This window comes from Amblyomma americanum, chromosome 6, assembly GCF_052857255.1.
Source record: "Amblyomma americanum isolate KBUSLIRL-KWMA chromosome 6, ASM5285725v1, whole genome shotgun sequence".
In the NCBI taxonomy this organism is placed as follows: domain Eukaryota; kingdom Metazoa; phylum Arthropoda; class Arachnida; order Ixodida; family Ixodidae; genus Amblyomma; species Amblyomma americanum.
The window spans coordinates 40,936,346-40,958,860 of NC_135502.1; the positions used below are offsets into that span (position 1 = coordinate 40,936,346).

The 22,515-nt window shown below is 46.9% G+C and overlaps 2 protein-coding genes across 3 annotated transcripts; both read left to right on the top strand.

Annotated features, from left to right (window-relative positions):
* Positions 1–404: 404 nt before the first annotated feature.
* LOC144094667 ((3R)-3-hydroxyacyl-CoA dehydrogenase-like) lies at positions 405–5,816 on the top strand. The gene is made up of 3 exons (XM_077628589.1): positions 405–695; positions 2,823–3,016; positions 5,261–5,816. Exons 1-3 carry the CDS (start codon positions 545–547, stop codon positions 5,675–5,677), a joined length of 762 nt encoding a protein of 253 aa, XP_077484715.1. The 5' UTR covers positions 405–544; the 3' UTR covers positions 5,678–5,816.
* A 3,637-nt stretch (positions 5,817–9,453) lies between these two features.
* Positions 9,454–22,225, top strand: LOC144136664 (organic cation/carnitine transporter 2-like). Of its 2 annotated transcripts, none has more exons than XM_077669187.1 (11): positions 9,454–9,572; positions 11,275–11,575; positions 12,313–12,445; positions 13,883–13,986; positions 14,672–14,826; positions 16,213–16,381; positions 18,234–18,360; positions 19,182–19,282; positions 20,067–20,281; positions 20,921–21,102; positions 21,295–22,225. In XM_077669187.1, the coding sequence occupies exons 2-11, from the start codon at positions 11,283–11,285 to the stop codon at positions 21,523–21,525; spliced, it is 1,710 nt and encodes a 569-aa protein (XP_077525313.1). In that variant the 5' UTR covers positions 9,454–9,572; positions 11,275–11,282; the 3' UTR covers positions 21,526–22,225. The 2 variants fall into 2 exon arrangements, with proteins under 2 accessions (XP_077525313.1, XP_077525312.1); XM_077669186.1 differs by having other exon boundaries at positions 9,509–9,572; positions 11,252–11,575; positions 21,295–22,213.
* The last annotated feature ends 290 nt before the right edge of the window (positions 22,226–22,515 follow it).

Below are 22,515 nucleotides of genomic sequence, written 5' to 3' on the forward strand. Positions count from 1 at the left end.
GGCCACACAGAAACACCGACAGCGCCGGGTGCCAGTGCTGGGCAAGAGACCAGGCTCATTTTGATAACGCCGCTCAAGAGATCCTCTGTTAAAGGGCGCGGACACAACGCAGCGTACGTCTTTCGGTCGCCAAAGCAGGGCACTCACACAGGAGATGTGCAATTGTTTCTTCGCAGCCACATCTTTCACAAGCAGGGCTGTCGGCCATCCCAGACTTAGAGAGCGGGAAAACAAATTGGCTTGGAACTTCCACTCGAAGAGGCGGAACGGCCATGTACCCAAGAAAGGAGACGGAATGGAAAGGGTTTAGACAGAGCGAAGAAGAGAGAAACAAGAAAGAAGCTCTGCCAACTAACGACTGCATTGTTCGCGAAATGGTGACAACGGCGGACGCATATCGCAAGGCGATTGCTGGCTGATTTCGCGCTGCAAATAGCACAGGCGACAACCCTGCACTCCAGAGGACAAATTGCCTTCGAAGGAATCGGCAGACCGTGTAGGCAGCGACGTTTCAGAGCGGCAGTGGACAGAGGCTGCGGCGGACATGGCTCTCATTGAGCGGCTAGCCCTGGTGACAGGTGGCGCTAGCGGTATTGGCGAAGCCGTGTGCCACGCCCTGGCCGCAGAAGGCGCCATCGTGATCGTCGCCGACAAGCAGCTAGAAGGAGCCAAGGGAGTGGCTCAGTCCTTGCCAGGTCAGTCGATCATCAGTCTGAAACAAATGAGAGGAACCCAAAAGGAAAGCCGGCCTTCTGTTGATATCATCACGCCGTTTCAATTCGGATGTCATCTAAGCCGCGGGTGGTACAAGTGCTGCCTTAACGCATAAAAACAAAGGACAAGCTGGCTGAATGAATTCGAATCACGGGCGGGATCTCATGGAAGGCCAGCTGCAGTCATTGCAGTCGGTGCTGACACTCTTTGCAAAGAGAAATACTATGTTGGGAAGTTCAAAGCCCGAAAATAGCGTACTTCTTACAGTTCCTACCTTAACAGTTTCCTCAGGCTTCAGCCTATAGAAGTATTTTCAAGGAAGGGCTGAATCGGCACCATTAGTGCAGTGATTACTTGTCGCTATCCTGAAGTCGCACTCCAGATTCAAGGAAGAAAGAACTAAGGCTCGACAAAGCCTCGCAGCATTATCTATTCTGCTCGCTCTAAGTTCTTTGCAAAAAAGACGAAGATAAAGAACGCAACTCTTGCTATCCTGAGTTTATCTACGGTCTCTGTCCTACAGAACGGCTAAACTATACTGCATTCGATAACGGTTGGAGTGCTTATAGTGCGGTGCTATCTGTCACTGTCCAAATCGTGTTGATAACAGTATTTCTTACATAAAAAAAAAAAGAACCGCGCGCTGCATCACAAGCATCACAAGCGGCAGGATGCGACGCTCCGCTCAAGCAGGTGGCGTAGAGGTGGGCGTAGCCAGCCAGCTTTGCAGCTGGGCCGCGTCTGGAGGCGCCAATTTCTTCGCCTTATTGCGTTAAGGGCAATTACATTTAGGCGCATGTAGTAATTGATAATGGATGACCTGACGGCTCGCCGCAATTTTCTCATCGCAGCCAAGCGACTTAGGGACAAAATATGAAAAGTTATTTACAGGTATTTTAAAAAAAAATTATTACAGTTTCTCACACATTTTATGACGTCCGCCAATGCTGTCGCTATGTTCACGAAGAAACCATTTAATCTAAAAAGCATATTTTGAAAATTATAGTCTTCCCGCGAACTCCCTGTAAAGGGTCCTTCGTTTCCGGGTAAAATACGGTCATACTCTATTATAACACCCCGGGCAGATTTTCTTTACAATCAGGTTAAACTCGATTTGGACCCGAAAATGCGTCTTCTAGAGGACGAAGTTTGCCATTACACGAAGCTGAAGACTCTATGTCAAACTTAGCGAAAGTCTTATTCCAGAAGGATGTATTCAGTTACTGATGATCTTAAGCCTTTTTTAGCCTTTGTTATTCATGACGCTGCTTAACTTAAGGATGGGTTCGCTAAGTCTGTTTTAGAATCCAGGCACAGAAACACAGGCATGTACTAGCCAATCGTCTTAATGGCATGAGCGTACCAAGCGCTATCCGCGCTAACGACTCCACCTTCAAGTCTCACGCGCGGTGAAATGGTCAATGTGGTGTTGAATGATTCTTACCTAATGTGCAAACGAAGGCAGTAATGTCTTCGCAGACGCGGAAGTGCTGCGGTGGAAATGGTAATGGACGTGATGAAAAAAAAAAGAAATATCTGTTCTGGTGAAGTTCTTAATGCAACCACCTATTCATCTATTGTTTATAAAATATTGAGCAAAATATATAGTTTAACGTCTCGCACAAATACGATCGATAATGATGAACTATCTTTTGCTCGAAAAAAAAAATGGCCCGGAAATCCCTAAATTATGAAACTTCTCTGAATAACCGTACCTGCACGGTTATTCAGAAATATATATATATATATATATATATATATATATATATATATATATATATATATATATATATATATATATATATATATATATATATATATATATATATATATATATAGGTCTGTATTTGAGCGCAGAAAATATCGACAAGCTTACACGCTCCTACCCCGCAGAAATCTGAAGGAAATAAAACCCAAAAATTAAGGGTCCTAGTTATATACAAAATTCCCACCGGAATATTGGTGCACTATGCGCAAACAGCGGATGCAGAGAATAGGAGTTTTTGCACGCATACATTTTATACTCCCACTTGTGAGTCATATTCGTTGACCTCATATTGTTAGCCCCGCTCATCAGAGTTGTCTGGGTCCCATCTTCTGTTGCACAGGAGAGGCGAAGCACCTGGCCGAATACGTGGATGTCGGGGACTCCTCTTCCGTGGAGAAACTTTTCGACAACGTCAGGAGCGCATCGGCGCTGCCACTCAGCATCGTCGTCAACTGCGCGGGAATTTTGCTCCAGAACCTTCTCGTAGACAGCACAGATGAGCTGTTCGACGACGTCATAAGAGTCAACCTGAGAGTAAGGCTGGAAGCAAGAACGTTGGTTTAGCCGATATTGTATGATGCGTGGTCATTACAACAAGCCTTCCGACAATATATGCTAACATGTGTCGTCAGTAACTGGTGAAACAGAATTTAATCAGTTGAGAGAACAGAATAGTCTGATCATCACTGACACGTCGGCAAACGGGCAAACGAATTGCCGTGTTTTAACTGGCCAGAATGACTGAGTGGTTAAAGGGCAACTGCATATGTTTTAGAAATCGACGAGCGTAAAGGGGTCGAATGAGTGAAACTTGCAGGTAAAACATGTGAAGTCTTTTTGGACTTGCATTTGGAATGCTGACATAATCGTCGATCAAAATTGTGACGGCCGTCAAGCTTCTCCGCAGGGCACGTGCGGGCCGCATGATGACGTCATCAAAGGTAAGGAAGAAACTAGAGCCGCCGAAAGCAAAACCAGCCGAGAGTTGTTTGGCACCATCAAACGAGGCTCAGCAGGGACGGTTGACGGCAGCAGCAATTTCGCATCTTACCTTTCATGACGTCATACCAAACTTCTCCGCACTTCTTTGGTGCATTCAGAAGAAGCCTAAAGTTCAGTGTTCGATTACGTCAACATTTTAAATGCTTCCACAAAAAACACTTTGCCTACAGGCAATATAGGTTTGGATTTCAGAATATCGCGGAACTCTCAAAAAGTAGTGCAGTTGCCCTTTAAGGCGTTCCGGTGCTGAATGGTCGCATGCTAAGTTCATTGCGGCGCCGAGCGCGTTTTGTTGGGGTGCAAATGAGTAAAGTTCCGTTTATTGTAGATTAAAGTGCGAGAATAGAGACTTCATCATAGGTCACGTGCATGGCGCCGTGGTGTCATTGCACAATGTCGTTCAGGCTCTATTCTCCGAGTGTGTTCGTAACGAATGTGTTCCACGTGTAATTACGGACGCGCGCGGTAGCTCAGGTACTTCCGAAGGCTTATTTAAAGCACGCTGGTCTTTAGGGAAAGTAGTAGGAGATGCATTAATTTTTTTTCACTACGAGCTATGACTAGAGAAGCAATTATAGACAATGCTGTTAATATTCCCCTGCATTTCAGTATTGCCAACGTTTCTAAGAATATGCAGGAACCAACGACGTATTTAGTTTCCGAAAATTTATTGAGTGGTACGTTCTACTGCTCTTACAGTGTGAGCTTCTCTGCGACTGATATTAAGGTACCGAAGGCTGAGCAGTCAGCTGCGCATGCGAGTTCGGTTCTTGGGAGCCATTCTGAAACTCAACGTCGTCTGAATCCTAGGTAAAAGAACGCACGTGCTTAGTGGCATGATAGCTGTAAAAGCATGTTTCCAAAGAGTGCTAAAATATACCGATCCTAGTGCGGATGCGCTGCTGGCTACACAGATTTTCTCCGTAATTCAGATCATCGACGAGTGCCTGCACCGTCCGCACGGGTGCTGTCCTGAAAGGCGGGCACGTTTGGTCACAGGCGCGCGCCCTTACAAAAAATTACTTTGACAGTCTATAGACTGTTCCTAGACAAATCCTAGAGAACAGTCTATAAGCAATACAAATCCTAAAGACAGCCTATAGAGAATCTATAGATTTATGGCCATACAACTTTAGTAGACTTTTGTCTATAGACTATGAATAGACAAAAAGAAATATCTATAGGAAGGCAATAGAATCTATAAGGAATCTGTAGGCAATTTTTATAAAGGGCACTCCATTATACAATCATTTGAATGCTTTACAGAGATAGCCGGGCAAAGAAATTTCTCCGGAGCAAGCGGTGTCATAATATGTCGTAATCGCAAAGCCCACTCTCGTCTACTGTCCAGAGGAGAAGTTTTCCGAGTGGGACAATTGGCTCGTCGATTGGAGGCAGTCCAAAATGTGATTTAGATGAGCCTAGACTACACTTGGCGCATATTGGATACAATACCGCCCGTGGGATGGAGAAGTCATGGAACTTTTTTGCCACACACCCCTAGTTTAACCCACGCCTAAGATAGCGCCGTGTGTACTTGCCGGTAAATAACGTCAGCATACAATCACATCCAAGCAACGAGATGTCTTTCCCGTTTCTTCCCGCTGACTTGCCGCCTGGGCCTCCGTCACGGCGCCATTAGGTCATGATGCCATTAGGCCATGACGTAAATAAAGTTGTTCCTCCTCCTCCTCCTCCTCCTCCTCCTCCTCCTCCTCCTCCTCCTCCTCCTCCTCCTCCTCCTCCTCCTCCTCCTCCTCCTCCTCCTCCTCGCAGGGCACTTTCCTTGTGACTCGGGCCGCCAGTCGCGAGATGATTCGTTCCCAGAAGGCCTTGCCCGAAGGAGGCGCAGCCATCGTTAATGTGTCGAGCATCGCAGCCAAGAGCGGCTTTCCTCAGGCGGCAGCGTACGTCGCCTCCAAGGCCGGAGTCGTTGCCCTCACTAAGACAGCGGCGCAGGAACTGGCAGTTCACGGCATCCGCAGCAATGCCGTACTTCCGGGCTGGACGAGGACACCGATGACCGCGCAGGCTAGCGAAGAAGAGAAGGCCATGGGTCGTGTCATGACGCCTCTAGGGAGACCCGCCCAACCCAAGGAGATCGCGGAGGCTATCAAGTTTCTCTGCGCGCCCACATCCAGTTCCTTCGTCACGGGCGCTGCTCTGGAAGTCGCCGGCGGAATGCTCATGTAAAATCCTTGCTTTGAGGGCGCCTCTTCGAATGTGACCTGAACGGGTGGGCAGTGACTGCTTCACGATGAACGGGAGGCAAAGAGCAAAGATTTCGTTGCCAAGAAAAAAAAAATTAAAAAACGACTGCTTCCTTTGAAACTCGTTTACGGGCAAACAGCACGTGCACTTGTGTCGTTCATTTCACTTCACTGTCCCTCTCATATTATATCGACTTCATGTCATACGAATCACCAATGTCCGTACTATGTACGTATTCCTTGTCTCAATGCACAGCTCGATTCAATATAATAGATGGGCGCCCTTTACTAAATAAATAAGCACTAAGTGATAACTGTCAAATCTGAGTTATATACACACACGCACCATCCCTTTAATGCCATCTTACGCTCCTGCAAGACGTAAAAGGAAAAGAACTGACTGACAATCGCTGCTTTTTTCCTCGCTGTAAAAGAAAAAATTGCTGTGTATCCCAGCCATACGCACAAGGTGTGGTGCCCCGATGAAGCGAAACCCACCCTGGGGCTCAGTGGCTAAGGCGTGGAGGCTTGACCTCGACAAAATGTGTGCTGTCTTTCGACAGAACGCACGACGTACTCCCCCCAAGTCTCCGCACGCCACTTTATTTCAACCCTGAAATAAGTGGAAAATTGTTTTTTTTTTTAGTATAGTCACGCCCGTACGTTGTGCTCACATTACTGAATAACAAGGTTGCGCATTGAGTGACTCGTTATGGTCTGTTTCTCATCAGCATGCTGCACAAATTTGTGTACATTCCGTAAATATAACATGTCGTGCAATGCCGGGATATCGCTGATATCGTGATAACGTGATATCATTGAACATTCTGTACAAGTTGAGCAGTGGCTCTCTTGTCATTATTTAGTAGACGTTAGCGCTCCTCTTTTATCGCCTAAGAAACGTCAGAATTCTTCGATTAAATCATTAAAAGATTACTCCCGTGCCAATGACGCCTGCACAGTAGACTATATGGAAAGCTGTCTGACTGAATTCGGTGACACTGACGCCTGCGTCCTGTGAGACCGTTTTAAGCGCATGCGCCATTACTGCATTGAAAACATTGCGCCGAACAAACGAAAGAAATACTTCGTTTGGGACGTAGCGGCCGGCCTTGTTTCCGTAATACCAAACTTTTTTCACGTATCTGACAGCCGCATTCAACCAGTGACGAAAGGCAACAACGTAATTAAGCGTGCAGAAGTCCAGTAAAAAACGTCTCTTTCGATAAGGCTGACCGAATCACCGGAGACAAGCAAGACATATCGACATAATCTCAGCCACACGACTCGGTGGTTGTAACGAAGCGCCCTTTCCCGCCCTTTATTGGCAGCGCTCGTGCGAGTCGTAAAGCTGACCTGCCGCAAGGGCACGGTCCTTGGGAGACCGTGTGAATTCTTCACCTGTGGGCTCATTACCCGCGCGGTGCTGAGCTCGAAGTGGAATGACCCACTGTGATGGCTATAGCGGATCTGGCATTCGGCTGCTGAGCGCATGTCCGGGCTTCCATGCCGAACAGTTAAAGGCGCATTTCCACTATAGCAATTTCCATGGAGGTGATTTTCCTGGATACGATCTTCACGCGACAATGCGACACTGTGGGCTGTAAGGCACGCCGTTGTGAAGGGCTCCACCGCCTGTGGGTTCTTTAATATGCCCATAAATTTCATCATATGGTGTGCAAATCAGTTCACTCGCGGTGGAGCCGCCGCGGTGGCCGAGTGGTTATGGCGCTCGGCTGCCGGCCCGAAAGACGCGGGCTCGATCCCGGCCGCGGCGGTCGAATTTCGATGGAGGCGAAATTCTAGAGGCCCGTGTGCTGTGTGATGTCAGTGCACGTAAAATAACCCCAGGTGGTAGAAATTTCCGGAGCCCTTCACTACGGCGTCTCTCATAGCCTGAGTCGCTTTGGGACGTTAAACCCCCATAAACCAACACCATAAACCATCACTCGCGGTGGTGGCCCAGTGGTTTGAGCATCCGCCTCACAAGCGGGTGGTGCAGTATGCGATATTCCCAGGGCAACCGGCTACACATCAGTTTCCAATAGGCACAAGCTTTTTCCTGGCCTGGTGTTCGGCTTCTCAAGGGGGAAAATGTTTTAAAAAAATGGGTCTTTGATACCACCTCGAGCAGATAAAAGCACCTTAGCTAGGGTTTTCTTTGGCCAACCCACCCTTGCGCCACTAAAATCAAAACATCATTCTAAAACGCTGTTAAAAAATAAAGCCACTGGTTGTTTAAACTACATGCACATGCCGTTAGAAGGCTGTAGCAATTTACGACAGTAGAATAAAGAAAGTTCAATCTAAGTTTCTTGGCTCCGGTATGCTTAAGTCGGTTATTTTTTATAAAGAGGCCCCACAGTAAATACAGGTTAGAGATGTGAATAGAAATGACAGTTCGAGATGAGGAAGGCGCAGAAGAACTCGGAAACTGAGGCACACAATGTGCTTCAAATAACACGTGGAGGCTCGTGCACGTAATCAGTCCTCGTAATGAAGTCTGTACGAGACATTTTGCAGTGTTCGTACTAACTAAAGTGTCTATCCAAGCGTAAACACCGCGCGAGAGTGCAGCGTCCTCAATATGTGTACGCCAGGCAGAGACGCAGACTTCGTGACGAGTTTACTACCGATCGTAACTCTTTCACGAGACTCGTCCTCTTGTCCGGACTGAACCGGTACCCCAGCGTAGATAGGCGCTAGCTGCCAGACGCGAGCCGTTTCTTGTTTGTTCCGGTGCCACGAGCCACCAATTATACTGTGGCCTTTGCACTGATAACGACGTCTGGGAATCAGATTTTGTTTTTACTCTTGTTTTACGTGATATGCACGCGTGTAACGTGAATTCTGTATTCGCTATGGTATTCTTAACGAGTTTTCCTTCGAGCCATTTAAAGTGCTTGGCTTTTATTTGGTTACAGTTATTTATTAAATATTGAAAGAATGGAAATTTGGCCGCTTGATAACTTTTTGCTTCGTAATTGGAGCTAATACATCCACCAAGCAAAGCGCACAACCCACATCCCCGATGGTGCGTTCTTCGTAGTACCTCGTAGCCCATCTTTCATACCAGCCTAGGTTTCATGGGTATCTCTTGTAAGAGGGCGATTGGTGGAGGTGGTCTTATTTTTTCAATGCATTTGTTACCTCCTTTGAAGCATTTGAAGTGCTCGGTTTTTATTTGTCTACAGTCATTTTTTAAACAATAAAGAATAGAAACTTGGCCGCTTGACAACTTTCTTATTCGGAATTGGAGCTAAGATATGTACCAAGCAAACATAACCCCCCCCCCCCCCCCCCCCCCGATATATGTTCGTCATATTACCTTGTAGCAAATCTTTCATACCAGCGTTCACGGGTATCTATTGGAGAGGGTGATTGGGGGAGGCGGTTTTATTTTTGCAATGCGCTCGTGAGCCCCTCAAAGTAATAAAAAAATTGGGGGGGGGGGTGCGCAGTTTTCTCATTTAAAAATTCTAGCTGGAGTGACAAGGGGACCGACTCTCATAAATCCATCACTGTTTCATAATCATACCGTACCTTTATTGGACACTGTTAGCGCACAGGTAGCAATGAACTTATAAAGCAAACCATTTCTGAACGTGGTGTGTAAAACGGCTAACAAGCTCCCAGCTGTCTCCCATCTCTTCGAGCGAAGGGAGAATTTGGCTCGCGTAAGGTCGTCTCCTCTTGTTGTTATTGCTCGGCAGACAAGGGCGCACGTGCCAGGGTTCTTCGCACACGCCGCTTGGGTTTAATGTCGCGTGGCCGCAGGTTGCAAGCGCCTTTTAAGTGCGTGCTGTAAAGGTTCTCGCGACATAAATACCCTTCTGTTCCGGGGCTTGAAGACAGTCTTTCCAAGGGTCCTGTTAAAGGTGAGACTAACCGAAAATGTCTTCCTAAATAGGGTGCAAATGAACCTGTTGTGTTTTACCAATTTCTAACTTCTGTGTTTCGTACAAGCTTTCAGCATGATCAGACTGTATGCCTTGATTATGTGCATGCCGTGATTCGTTAGTGCACTTTTACCTACAAGGGATAACGTCACTACATATAAACATAGTGGTATACCAGAATTCCGGGCATTGGGAACACTGGGAATGCTGAATCGCTCACAGCAAAGTCACTAGCATATGCATGAAGTTAAATTTCGTTCAGAGCATTCTTAGACAAGATTATCATAAAACTATGTTAATTCACTGAATTTTGGAGTACGAGTGTTATTCACCTCGGTTGTTCCAGCTTATACGTAGCGTGGCCCATCTGGTCATTGCACCGTTCAGTTGTCCGAATTAGCTGACCTTCCATCTGTCAAGCAGGCTCCTTAAGAATTTAATATCTCGTGTTGTGATTGTACAGGATATTAAACTATCTGAACGTATAGTTATGTTTTCTGATTTTTTTTAACCGTGTGCACGAGAGATTTAAATGAGATGCCATGGTGGTTCCCAATGTTTGCAAGCTTTCATTACTGTGTACTTCATCACTTCTATTATGTCTATGATGCTTGCTTATGTCTAATTAGATAGGCGTTTAGATCCTCTCCGTAATGCGCGTCCGCAAGAAATCTGCAAGAGAGCAGGCATTCTGCCATGCAGTCTTGTGACAAGCTTTGTACCTTGCTCCCTGAATTTCTTGTGTTCGAAATTGGTGAAATAAGCGCGAATTAAATTAAGCGGTCAGTAAGTCGTTCAAGTCACTCAGACATCAGCTTTCGTTGATCGGTTCAATCAAATTCTTACCAGGATTACGCCTTTACGTAGATTACTCATACGACATCGGTCATCATATCAGTCGCGCCCTTGTGCACTTCGGCCTATTTAAAATTTTGTTTTGCCACTTACACTCCAGTTTCGCGACAACTTCGTTGCGTCTGTCATGGCCCATGTGCAGCTTTGGGACGTTAAACCCCTATAACCTAACATAACATAACATAACATAACATAACATAGCATAGCATAGCATAGCATAGCATAGCATAGCATAGCATAGCATAGCATAGCATAGCATAACGTAACATAACATGGTATGATATGACGTGACATAACATACATGACGGAACCCAACAGCCACCGAAACCAAGGAGCATGGGGATGCTTTTTTAATTCGTGATGTTAATTAATTGGAGAATAATAATGTAAATATTCAATCATTTAAAGATAGTTGGTAAGAAAGCAGAAGAAAAAACAACCACATGCCGCCGGTGGGATCCAGCCCACGACCTCCTAATTTCTCGTCCGGGTGCTCCGGACGCGAAATCTTATAGGTCATAAGGAGTACCTTTTTTCCCTTCACTTTTATGCTTAATAACATAACAAAACATGGCATATCAAAACGTAAAATCGCATAACATAACAATACACAAAAAGTTAAGATAACATAGCATAACTTAACGTAACTAGACTAACTAATTATGTTACTTTCTGATATGTGGATATTTTCTAGATATTGACATGATTTATTTACTTCTCTGGACAGACATGCTGTGTCCACTCTCTTGCTTGTGGGCCGCCCTACTGAGTCCACAAGTTATCAACCTTTCCGTTGATTGCAGCTGGTCTTTCACTCCTGTTCCAGGCTGCGCCATGCTTCCCGAAGAAGCCCTCCGAGAGGCCGGTGACTTCGGACCGTTCCAGTACCTGCTGGTCATCTACCTGTGCGTGCTGGTGGCGCCCGTACGCGTCATGCCGTTGTTTGCGCACATGTTCAGCATGCTGGTTCCACCGCATCGCTGCCGGCTGGGCGAACATTTCTACTCGTCGCTGCCGGGGAACGCATCCTACGATCGGGAACTGCTCTTGCAGGCAGCGATACCCCGCGAATCAGATGGCAGCTTCAGCCAGTGTCGCATGTACCGTCCCAACGACACAGTTGCAAGGTATGGAACAAAAGCTTGAAAACTAATGCTTCAGAGACGAGAGCATATTTGTGAGCCACATAACAGCACACATTATATTTGGGTGGGTGCTATGGAAATATAAAACTGTTGCGGCAAGTTCCAGCGAAATGCAGCTCTGCTTGATGAGCTTCACTAGTGGAACACTGCATAAAAAGGTACCAAATGCACTTGCCGCGATGATGATTTTGTCTAGAACTGCTGTCACTTCAACAATTCACTGGGCGGTCAGTACATGATAGCCTGTTTCGCGCAGGCTTTCTGCCTAATCAGTGACTGATTGAATATTCCAGATTTACTCCATGGGTGTGCTCAAAAAGAAAGTGACATCTTTGTTCTGACAGTTGATCGACGCAGCCATGCGTTCAGGAAGCTTTCACTCATCTCCTAACGATTTTGCGATCGAGATAACAGGAAAATTTTAAACGCAATTGAGACCTCTTTTTTTAACTTCTATTTATATTTGTGGGCGGGCCACTGAAGGAGGAGTCAAGTAGGCGCTCGAATGGGGTATGGTCTCTACAACAGTTGCGCAAAAGTGGCAGACACAACAACACAACCTTAAGAACTGTCTGTGAGCAGCACGGAAACGAAGCAAGAATTTATGCAGCGTTTATAAATTTTTATTGCATTATCTGAAGCGTTTCTCTAATGTTGCCTGTTGCTGTAACCTTTATCTCGATTGTTACATTGCATTTTCGGCTGCTTTCTAAACGCAGGCTGTTGAGACAAGCCGTAAACTACTCCGGGGACGCGCCGGCACCCGAAGACGAAGCTTACTTGCGAACAACAAGCTGTCTGTACGGGTGGGAGTACGACAACTCCTTCATTTACCCCACCGTGGTGTCAGAGGTTACTCCTTACTTCTTCTGCTCCGGGTGGTTTAAAAAGCACTCGCATCTTCAGGAAAGATACGCGCGCCGTTTCAGTGGCCTGTGAACTCTCTGTCCTTATGGCGAATTATCTCGTGCTGAAATCTACATTTGTTAGTTTGGGGCTAACCAAAAGGATTGAAAAATAATGAGACTTCGCCTGTACCGCCTACGCATAACAGGCATAACCCAATGATAAATGTAAATGGATATTTCTACTCAGGCAAATAAGTTTTTTCCAAGTTTAGGGTAGAATAATAAAATTAAAGAGGAAGCTACTGTAGCGACCCATAGTCGAAAGGGGGGGGGGGGTGCAGGGAGGGCTCACGTTATCTTCCCTTGAAATAGCGGGTAAGGATGGGATGTAGACACACTGTAGGCTGAGGTCGACAGATGAGGATCTCACCCATAATACTAACGTATCGCAGGTGGGATGTAGGCAACTTGAAGTGATACAGTCTCGAACTTTAATAGACAATTTTAGTACCACCGTACGGTAAACACAGCAACTACGGCAACTGCTACCGTACACTATGCACCAGTAATGGAGTTGAAAATTCGGCACGTTTTGACATATACGATGGTTTATGCTTCAGAAAGTGGCCCTAAAGATTATATGACATTATTTTTTAAGAAACTACAGTCAAGCAACCGAACTGACGATCCGGGTGAAATAAATGACCTGGATTACCTGATTTCGCGTACGTTTGTCACTAGAGTTTGATACTGAATCGCACAAGGGAAATCCCAAAAGGTTTCAAGGCTCGTGTATTAATTCATCTGAAGGTTGTCATGTAATTTGTTGCCCATCACTTTTGTTCAACGCGCATTAGTAATGGAGGAAACTGGCTCATTAGAAACGAAGAGACATTATGCACTGGCTAACATTTAATATTTGTTTACCGTTACCTAGTAATAGAAAATGTTTTTAATAAAGTAGGTGAGCAGCCCTTCCATTCACTGACACCTTTGCGATTTTGTTGTTGTTGTTACCCTCATACAATGGCACATGTTTTTTTTTTTTGCGAATTTCGCTTTCACAGCTGTTCACTACGGTTTTCATCTTTATCAGAGCAGCAGCGAGGGTGCACGCTCTCACGGAAAATTTTGGTTTAATGTGTACCTCGATATAAATCGCCTCCACCTTACTGGGGGCAGTCCATACCTGTAGCGGACAGAAACATTTTAGATACTATGAAAAATGTGCATTGTTTACCGATTATTAAATACAGTATTTCTTTAAAAAACGCATAAAAATGATATCACTACTCCTGCAGCCGGAGTGAACACAGGGAATGACGATAGCGCCTTTTCAGAGTTGGCCCAGTTTCCTAGCCAGAAGGTGCCACGCATTTTGATAAACGTGTTAACTGAATCTTCGTTCCATTCCTGTATGAACTTCACATGCTTGCATCAGTCGGACTGGGTATGCGAGAACCGCTGGAAAGCATACGTGGCTGACACGACGTTCTGGGTGTGCACGGCTGTCGGCGTACTCATATGCGGATATCTCACGGACAAGTGAGTACAGTATTTCTTTTTCTGCACGCGATGTCCTTAGCGCTGCGCTGCGACATTGCTTCCAAGTATAAGCACACTAGGCATACGAAAGGGCCGTATTCACGCTGGCCGAAAGAAAGCTCTTGCTAAGTTTGAGTACTAGATTTAGACAAATGAGGCTAAAGAGGAGGTGTAGGTGATAGGAATGATAAAGATAGATGAGAAAGCCGGTGACCTGCAGAAGTCACCATAAGAAACGAAACAGCGTTATCATTTTGTCTGGCGATAGTTTTGGGCAGATCGAATCATGCGGCTGCTTTAGAAATTATGAGAAATGCAGTAGTTTGTGACCAAGGTGGTGTTTTCACAATGGACAAAAATGAAGACCTACTAATCTTGATTGAGTCGTAATGGTCGACACCAGCAGTTTTGCTTCAAAGGAATCATCTTTTTTAATCCTCAGTTTGTAGATGATAGGGTGTGGTTCTGATAGTTAGGAGTGTGTCAATAACATGATAGGGAATTTATTTTGGTCGCATATAAAACAGCCACGACATCCTTAGATTGTTCCGTCAAACGTCGCCCTGTTGCGCGATGCTAGCAAATGGTACAAACGGACATTTTGTAGGTACGTAGCAGCAATGAAGGTCGTTATAAATGACACGACAGCAGAGCGCCCTTAACTAGCCACCTTTATGCCCCGCAGAGTTGGCCGGGTTCCAGTCATCGCGGGCGTGAACGCACTGTGCGGTTTGGCAGGCTTGTACACCTTCTTCTCGACGGGCTTCGCACACTTCCTCGTCAGCCGCGTCTGCCTGGGCCTCGTCATGCTCGCGCTCAGCATCACTCCATTCGTGCTCGGTGAGCGTCAGGCCAAGTTAGGCCGCCTAATTTGGCCGCTGTCACTCATGTACACTCGGAGTGCGGGCCGATCGAAGAAAAACAAAGTGGGCCTTGAACGCATCTCTCTCTCTGTCGTATTTCATAATTGCGGCGTGCTTTATAGATCTTTTCGTTGTTTGCCCACAGATGTGAAAACACGTACTCATCGGACTGTTGCACGTGCCAAGCCGCTCGCGCTGGCACTTTATCCGCTCATGCTCCACGAACACGCCACAGCCAGCTCAACACAGAACAGGCGATGCTCAGGGGCCGCTTTCCCATAAATGGCTTAATCTGCGTTTCTGTCTATCCACTACAGCTAGAGGAGAAGCTTGGCATATATTGCGGGAACTGTTTCTACAATTTTCCTTCTCATGTTTTGTCATTTTGCCTCCTTAATCTCCTGCAGCCGACTAAAACCTATCTTAAGCCAAGTGGCCGTAAACTATGCTCTGGTTACAATCAAGGACCGGCTTCGAACCCGACCGCGGCGGCTGAGTTTTTATGGAGGCGAAACGCTAAGGCGCCCGTGTGCTGTGCGATGTCAGAGCACGTTAAAGATCCCCAGGTGGTCGAAATTATTCCGGAGCCCTCCACTACGGCACCTATTCTTCCTTTCTTTCACTCCCTCCTTTATGCCTTCCCTTACGGCGCGGTTCAGGTGTCCAAAGATATATGAGACAGATACTGCGCCATTTCCTTTCCCCAAAAAACCAATTATTATTATTATTATCAAGGATGTGCGGCTGTGCACAAGATGATGTAAAAAAGTCCAAGAAACAGATTCCACATGACAAATGCTGCCCGTGTAGCTTTGGAACTGCCCCCATGACCTTAATCGCCCACACGAAAATTTTCGACTTGGAATTGCGCTACTGCCACGAAACTGCAGAATTCGGTTTCAAACCATAAGCTCTGCGTAGTTCAAGATAAGCGAAGCTCTATTCAACGCACTAATCCTCTACAACTTCATATGGCGTTAATCAGCTCACTGCCCCAAGTGTCCAGAGATTAAAGCAGATAGATAACGCGTTGTGGGCACATGCAACGCTGGCATTATCTACCTCTATTTGTCAAACCTTCTCGCCTCTTTCTGCTTTCATTAGCACTTACAGATTAACAACAAGCCCTAGCAGAGCGTGCACTCCTTTTCACTATGCCGTTGCACTGATCTCTAATTCATTACAGCAGTTTTCCTCTTCCTCATTCAACGCGTGACCGGTGCGCCTCCGAAAGAGCAATCAGCCAGGCCGTTGAGGACATGGCCAACAATTAGCGCAGAGTGTCAAACGGGACAGAGTGAAGAGAAGGCTATTTCAACATGCCTCCGTTACTGAGCGCGCACTTCCCCTTCCGCTGGCGCAGTGGTGGAGTACGTGGCGCCGGAGAGGCGCATGATGGTGCTGAGCGGCTTCCAGGTCTCCTACCCCATCGTCGGTGCGGCCTTTCCCTGGGTGGCACGCGCCCTCTTCCACTGGCGGACACTGACGCTTGCCTCGGCCGCGGCACCCCTGCTTGCCACCGCGTTCTGCCTGTGAGTGCATGCAGAGTCCGTAGCCTTGGCTGCGACCAGAAATACTGTGTCCATCGTTAGACTGACCATGAATTCATTCATCCCTCCGCAGCGTTATAAGAGAGGGAGGAAAAGGAAGGACGGAAAGGCGGAGAGGTTAACCACAAAAGGTTTGAACTGGCTATCCTGCTGTGGGGAAAATGGGAAACAGGGAAAAAGACTACCACGTTTTCCGCCGAGTCTCTGAGCGAATTGACGGCTGTAGTTGTATCGCAGGCCCCTAGAGGGCGCCCATTCTTTAACCACCTCGATCACGTGTCCATGAATGTTTTTTACTCCGGAGAGTCTCTCCCGCCGACCATATGGTCCTTGTGGCGAGAGGTTAACCCCGAAAGGTTCCAGTTGGCTATCCTGCTGTGGAGAAAAAGGGAAACAGGAAAAAAGGCTACAAGGATTTTTGCCCAGCCCCTGGGCGAAGTGATGGTTGTAGTTATATCGCAGCCCCCTAGACGGCGCCCATTCTTTAACTACCTGGGTCACGTGTCCATGGATGGCTTGTACTCTGCAGGATTGCTCCCCCCGACCATAAGGTCCTTGTGGCTAGGGCCACAACAATGTCCATGGATGGCTTGTACTCTGCAGGATTGCTCCGTCCGACCATAAGATCCTTGTGGCTAGGGCCATAACAATGTCCATGGGTGGCTTGTACTCTGCAGGATTGCTCCCTCCGACCATAAGATCCTTGTGGCTAGGGCCACAACAATGTCCATGGGTGGCTTGTACTCTGCAGGATTGCTCCCCCCGACCATAAGGTCTTTGTGGCTAGGGCCACAACAATGTCCATGGATGGCTTGTACTCTGCAGAATTGCTCCCTCCGACCATAAGGTCTTTGTGGCTAGGGCCACAACAATGTTCATGGATGGCTTGTACTCTGCAGGATTGCTCCCTCCGACCATAAGATCCTTGTGGCTAGGGCCACAACAATGTCCATGGGTGGCTTGTACTCTGCAGGATTGCTCCCTCCGACCATAAGATCCTTGTGGCTAGGGCCACAACAATGTCCATGGGTGGCTTGTACTCTGCAGGATTGCTCCCCCCGACCATAAGGCCTTGTGGCTAGGGCCACAACAATGTTCATGGATGGCTTGTACTCTGCAGGATTGCTCCCCCGACCATAAGGTCTTTGTGGCTAGGGCCACAACAATGTCCTCGCCGGCGAACAGCTAGGCCAAGACTGTAGTTCTTTTTTACGACCCAGATTACGATAAAAAAGAGAAAGTATCCTACACAGCTCTCTCTGTGAAATTTTAAGAAAGAAGGAAAGAATAAAAACAGGATGCGTACGAAGTCCATCACTCAAGTGCAAAGGAAGTGCACGGCGGCATGCAGTAATAGCCTATTACTCAAAAACTGAGAAAGCCCGTGAGAAAAAAAAAAATGAAGCATTTTCGGTTGTTCGTGCGCTACCACCGATTGACGGCGTCAGAAGCCTTGAGACTATAGGTAGTCATGAGCAGGACTTATGCACGAAGACGAATGAGCAGTTCTAAATATCTACTCTCCGGGTTCTACGGCTACTTGTCTTCCAGTAGGTGACCCTGTTTGTGAGAATCTCTTCTTTTCAAAGGTTCTGGTTCATAGCTGTGTCACAGGAACAAGTTAATCCTTTCAGGGACAGAAAAAAGAAAAGAGAAACAAAACAGGAGAACGTAAATTACTGCTTTGCGTTCAGCGAGCGGAAGTTCGTGAGTTCGTAGCTTTTTTTTACTTTTTGGTTTTTACTTTGATATATTCATCTTCTATTTGCACGACGTTGCTCTAAGGAAGCGACTGCTTTGTCGAGCTCATTAAGTAAAAATTCTGTGCCTACAGATTCGTGCCGGAGTCGCTACGTTGGCTCGTATCCCGTGGAAAAGAGAAGCGTGCCAAGAAAATCCTCCTGTTCGTCGCCAAGATGAACGGCAAGGAGCTCACCGAAGAATTTCTGCAAAAATGTCAGGTACGCAAGCGACGGGGAAACAGAGAAGGCAGTTAAGGGCGTATTGAATAAAGCAAACTGGTTCGGCCAGAGGATGCTGGAGGTGCAACTGGCTAAAAGGGAAGAAAGGGTCTGCGTGGTGCTGATCTTTATATGCACGGTCCATTTCATTTTTACCAGGACATGTAGGGAGAGATTGTTGCCTGAAAGTGGCACCTTTGTCAACGTTGTGAGTGCATGATCGCAGAAATAAGTTTTAATTTTTTAGGTTAAGAGTTTCAGCAACCAATCAGGTAAGCAATAGAAAGAGGTACTGTAAACGAGCAGATCTATCTTTTATACCAATATTTATGTGGAATTTTTGTAAAAGCTTCATGGGCAATGCTTCCATCAAATGATAGGCAAGTGATCTGTTGTGGCCACGTGGTTAGAGGAACTGAAGGTCACTCTGTCAAATTTTGTCCTCATCAGCTCGAAAAAAAAATTGCGCAGGACGACCATGCTAAGTGTGCTCTAACGGCAGCGGTGGCTGTGCGCGTATTCACAAATGATCGATAGAGATGCACTTCTGGGAAGCAGTTTGCACAGGGCGGTTTGAAAGTTGATACTGAGGCTGGGGGGGGGGGGGGTGGTTGCGCAGTATGCTGTTGCAAAGAAAGGCAGCCCTGTGTTCTGACAGCGGCCTTGGTCGTTTACGTAGTGCACCTAACTTAAACGCTCAAACTTGCGCCCGTGTCCTGACCGCTAACCCACGCCTTGGGGCGAAAGCGAACTATGGTGTGTAGAGTACAAGACAAAAATATGTCATAAAATGGACGTTACGGTTTTGTTTTCGATTGCAGTTCTCCGATGGCGATCATTCCGAGAAGAGCAAGCATTCCGCGTTTGAAATGCTAAAGACCAGCAACCTGCGCAAAAATTTCATCCTTACGGTTGCCTGCTGGTGAGTGAACTTGCGGAAGTTCAGCACTACCGCTAGGGAACCCTGCGGTACAGTTTCATGCCTCGAGAAAAAGCACTAAATGTCACGTGTACCAGCTGTGCTGGCCAACTTTACCAGAAGACCCAGTAACGTTTGTGTTGGCTTAGCGTCTATGACGTTCTTCTGGTGGGCGCGAAATTGTGCGTTTAATCCCTGCCTCCACGGTCACAGTTCAATACACTGAACCACATGAATCTGCGAGCCTCCACTTCTCGATCATAGCTTCCATTTCAATGCCAACAAGGCAATATTTTTCATTTAGAGGATACTACGGGCAAGAGGCCAAAGCAAGAATGGCAAGCACACTTACAAGCATTAAACTCAGTACCACACAACAATGCACGCAACGTGATAAAAGGAAGCACAACATAATGAAGAAAAAAGAAAACATGTAAAGCAACGCAGCTTCTAAGACGGGGCGCAAAAAAAAATTGCAGGATAGGTTTTGGTTTAATGAGGTTTAACGTTCCAAAGCGACTCAGGTTATGAGGGACGCCGTAGTGGAGTTTACAGAAGGTGAAAGTAATATAAGACAGCCGTGTAACGCTCGACATTGTATTCAATTAAGCCTAGTGAGCAAATGCAGTCAGAAGGCAAGCTTTTACAAGCTTTTACAATACCGCTCTGCTACCGAACCTGAAAAAAAAAAGAGGCTTTAGGTCACTGAACTTCCGGAGTATAGGCTTTCTGTCTTCCCTTTATTTGTAAGCGGAGTTGCACGCCTCCTCACAACACATTCTTGCAGGACAATGGCTTGCCTGGTGTACACGGCTGGTCAGCTGTACGCTGCCAACGCAAGCCAAGACCCGTTCGTTATGACCACCGCGGTGAACCTAGTCGATATCGTGGCTACCTGCACGGCGCTGCCCCTGGCTGACCGCTGGGGCCGCAGACCAGCCATGATGACAGCCTATGGGGCCGCCGCCTTGGCATACTTCAGCGCGGTGGCAGTTCCCGCCGGTGCGTTTGTCTGCCATTGTCACTTGCCTAGCTGCGGTGCGCTGTGCTCTGCTGTGCTGGGGTTACTGAAGCGTGCTTTAATGCTTTAATGTTTTAATGCTTCTCGCCCAACATTATCGCCCGTGGACTACCAAGGTTGGCACCCGGATTGTCATGTGGATTGGCATCGGTTAGCATGCAGCTGAGAAAGCGCTTTTACAAAGAACTGGTCCACAGGAGTGCTCAGCCGCCCAGCAATATGGCGCATGGAACGCTGCTGAGCTTTATCTCTGGGCCTCTAATTCCAAGAAACATATATAGAGGTGCTTCATTCTGAGCCTAAGATTGCTAAACCACACCACTTAGTCCTCACGACGAGCAGTTAGTCCGTGAGGTGAGTAGGCGTGACAAATGGTTCATTTGCAGTTAGTCTATAAGGGAAACGTGATTGCTGTTTGGGGCAATTCTGATAGTTGTGGCGGTGCTGTTAGTTCCCGGAGGAAAATATATGTAGCCATTTTAGTCTTTTCTGGCTCAGAATGGAATCTTAATTTCCCAGACCTGTCCACCCTTGGAGTACTATGGGGAGATAAATGTGCTACGTTTGGCTGCGCAAATATGCTCGCTCTGTTGTTCACGATGAACTACCATTTACCGCAGGCGCTCTGATGTGCGCTACGGTGGTGTTCATGGCGGCCCGACTGGCACTGACAATGGCGTACGACGTAGGGTACCTGCATGCAGCCGAGGTCTACCCCACCGTTGTTCGATCGCAGGCCATGGCCATAAGGCAGGCATTTGGCTCTGCTGGAAGATTCCTCAGTTCACAAGTCACCCAACTGGTGCGTGCCGCGCTCGAAATGCAGACTTGCTAACGAGAACAAATGGGTCAGAAAGGGATGAAAGGTTTTTCGTTTTTTTAGCTTTGTCTGCGCCGGTATGCGAAGCTCATGGCTTCAAAAAGTGTTTTCGATTTTTAGGAGATTCTCATTATTGCGTAACAAAACATGCATGGCGTTTTATTCTGTTTGCAGGCCCAGTTCGGGCGGCCCATACCTCTCGTGATAATGGGAGCACTCTCCTTCTTACTAGCGATGCTTACGTTCCCGCTGCCAGAAACGTTACACCAAGAGCTCCCGGAAGGACTCGCAGACGGAGAACAGTTCGTCCACGGACAGAACACCTGCTGCTTCTCGACCTCGGTCACGCCCTCCGTAGGGGCGACTCCGCCACATCCCAGAACTCGAACGCAGTCAGTCCTTTGAGCACATGTCAGTGTTGATGCTCTGCTTCGTTGTTCAGGACCGGAATGAGCACAGAGAACTTCGTTCAGAACAGTCGTATGACCACCGGCTTAACTTTCGAATCGCCCTGTGCTGATGTCGTTCACCAAGAAATTAGTAGCGCGCCAGCTGGGCGAACTCTCCTGTGAAGATGAAGACGTAGCTGAAAATGCCTGTACCGGTAATTACGGTCGAGAGACATTTTCTTGCGGTTGAATCTGTGACAGTGCACCTTGCTTTTACCGTCATTTTGATCTCGGTTCCATCTCTGCCACGCACTGACACAAAAACCGGCAGACAAGATGTACTTATCAAGCACTATACAGATCACGTCAAGAAAGCATCAGGTCATCCGATTGCTTTTGCGTGGTGGATACTCAATACTCGTCTAACTAGTATCCGCTCCTGAAGTTTCGAGAAGCTCCCCGAAGTCCGCATTATGTCCTTTGCCATCTTCCTCACAATGTTGTCCAGACAGCTAAATGGGAAGTGGCCATCATCTACCTTCTCTCCGAGTATTTTTGAAGCTGCGGGGACCACCTGTCATTCATAGCATACATACAGCAAATGCCAGACAACGGGTGTACCTCAGCCACACAGACTTTGACTTGGGCTAGTCGTATAGGCGGAGATTTGGACCGAAATAAAGCTTTCTGCCTTTGCCTTCTTTGCCTATGCGTTGAAGAACTGCCTGTTGTTTTTGGCCTCGTCATCAACTTTATTCCTGATGATTCCTTTCCACTTTTATGCCAGCTTTCTACCGATATTATTTAAGGCAAACACATTCTCTGTCACTTTAAGGTCATACAGCACTTTTAGCTAAAAAAAACAACAACAGAAAAGGCTCTCCGCATTTGGCCCTTTAAGGCTGCCCCTTGCCTCCTCTGCATTAATGCGTAAATTAATGAAAAATTAGTTGTGTAACCATTTGTCAACTAAACGTTATTTGATTATAAGATGGAGGAAAAGAGA

What these genes read in the sequence shown, in the direction of transcription:
- LOC144094667 (XM_077628589.1), top strand. Translation starts at nt 545, where the DNA reads ATGGCTCTCATTGAGCGGCTAGCCCTGGTGACAGGTGGCGCTAGCGGT. An exon ending in AGTGGCTCAGTCCTTGCCAG is followed by an intron (nt 696 to 2,822) that starts GTCAGTCGATCA and finishes TCTGTTGCACAG; the next exon opens with GAGAGGCGAAGCACCTGGCC. An exon ending in TCATAAGAGTCAACCTGAGA is followed by an intron (nt 3,017 to 5,260) that starts GTAAGGCTGGAA and finishes TCCTCCTCGCAG; the next exon opens with GGCACTTTCCTTGTGACTCG.
- LOC144136664 (XM_077669187.1), top strand. Translation starts at nt 11,283, where the DNA reads ATGCTTCCCGAAGAAGCCCTCCGAGAGGCCGGTGACTTCGGACCGTTC. An exon ending in AATTTCTGCAAAAATGTCAG is followed by an intron (nt 18,361 to 19,181) that starts GTACGCAAGCGA and finishes TTTCGATTGCAG; the next exon opens with TTCTCCGATGGCGATCATTC. An exon ending in ATCCTTACGGTTGCCTGCTG is followed by an intron (nt 19,283 to 20,066) that starts GTGAGTGAACTT and finishes ACATTCTTGCAG; the next exon opens with GACAATGGCTTGCCTGGTGT.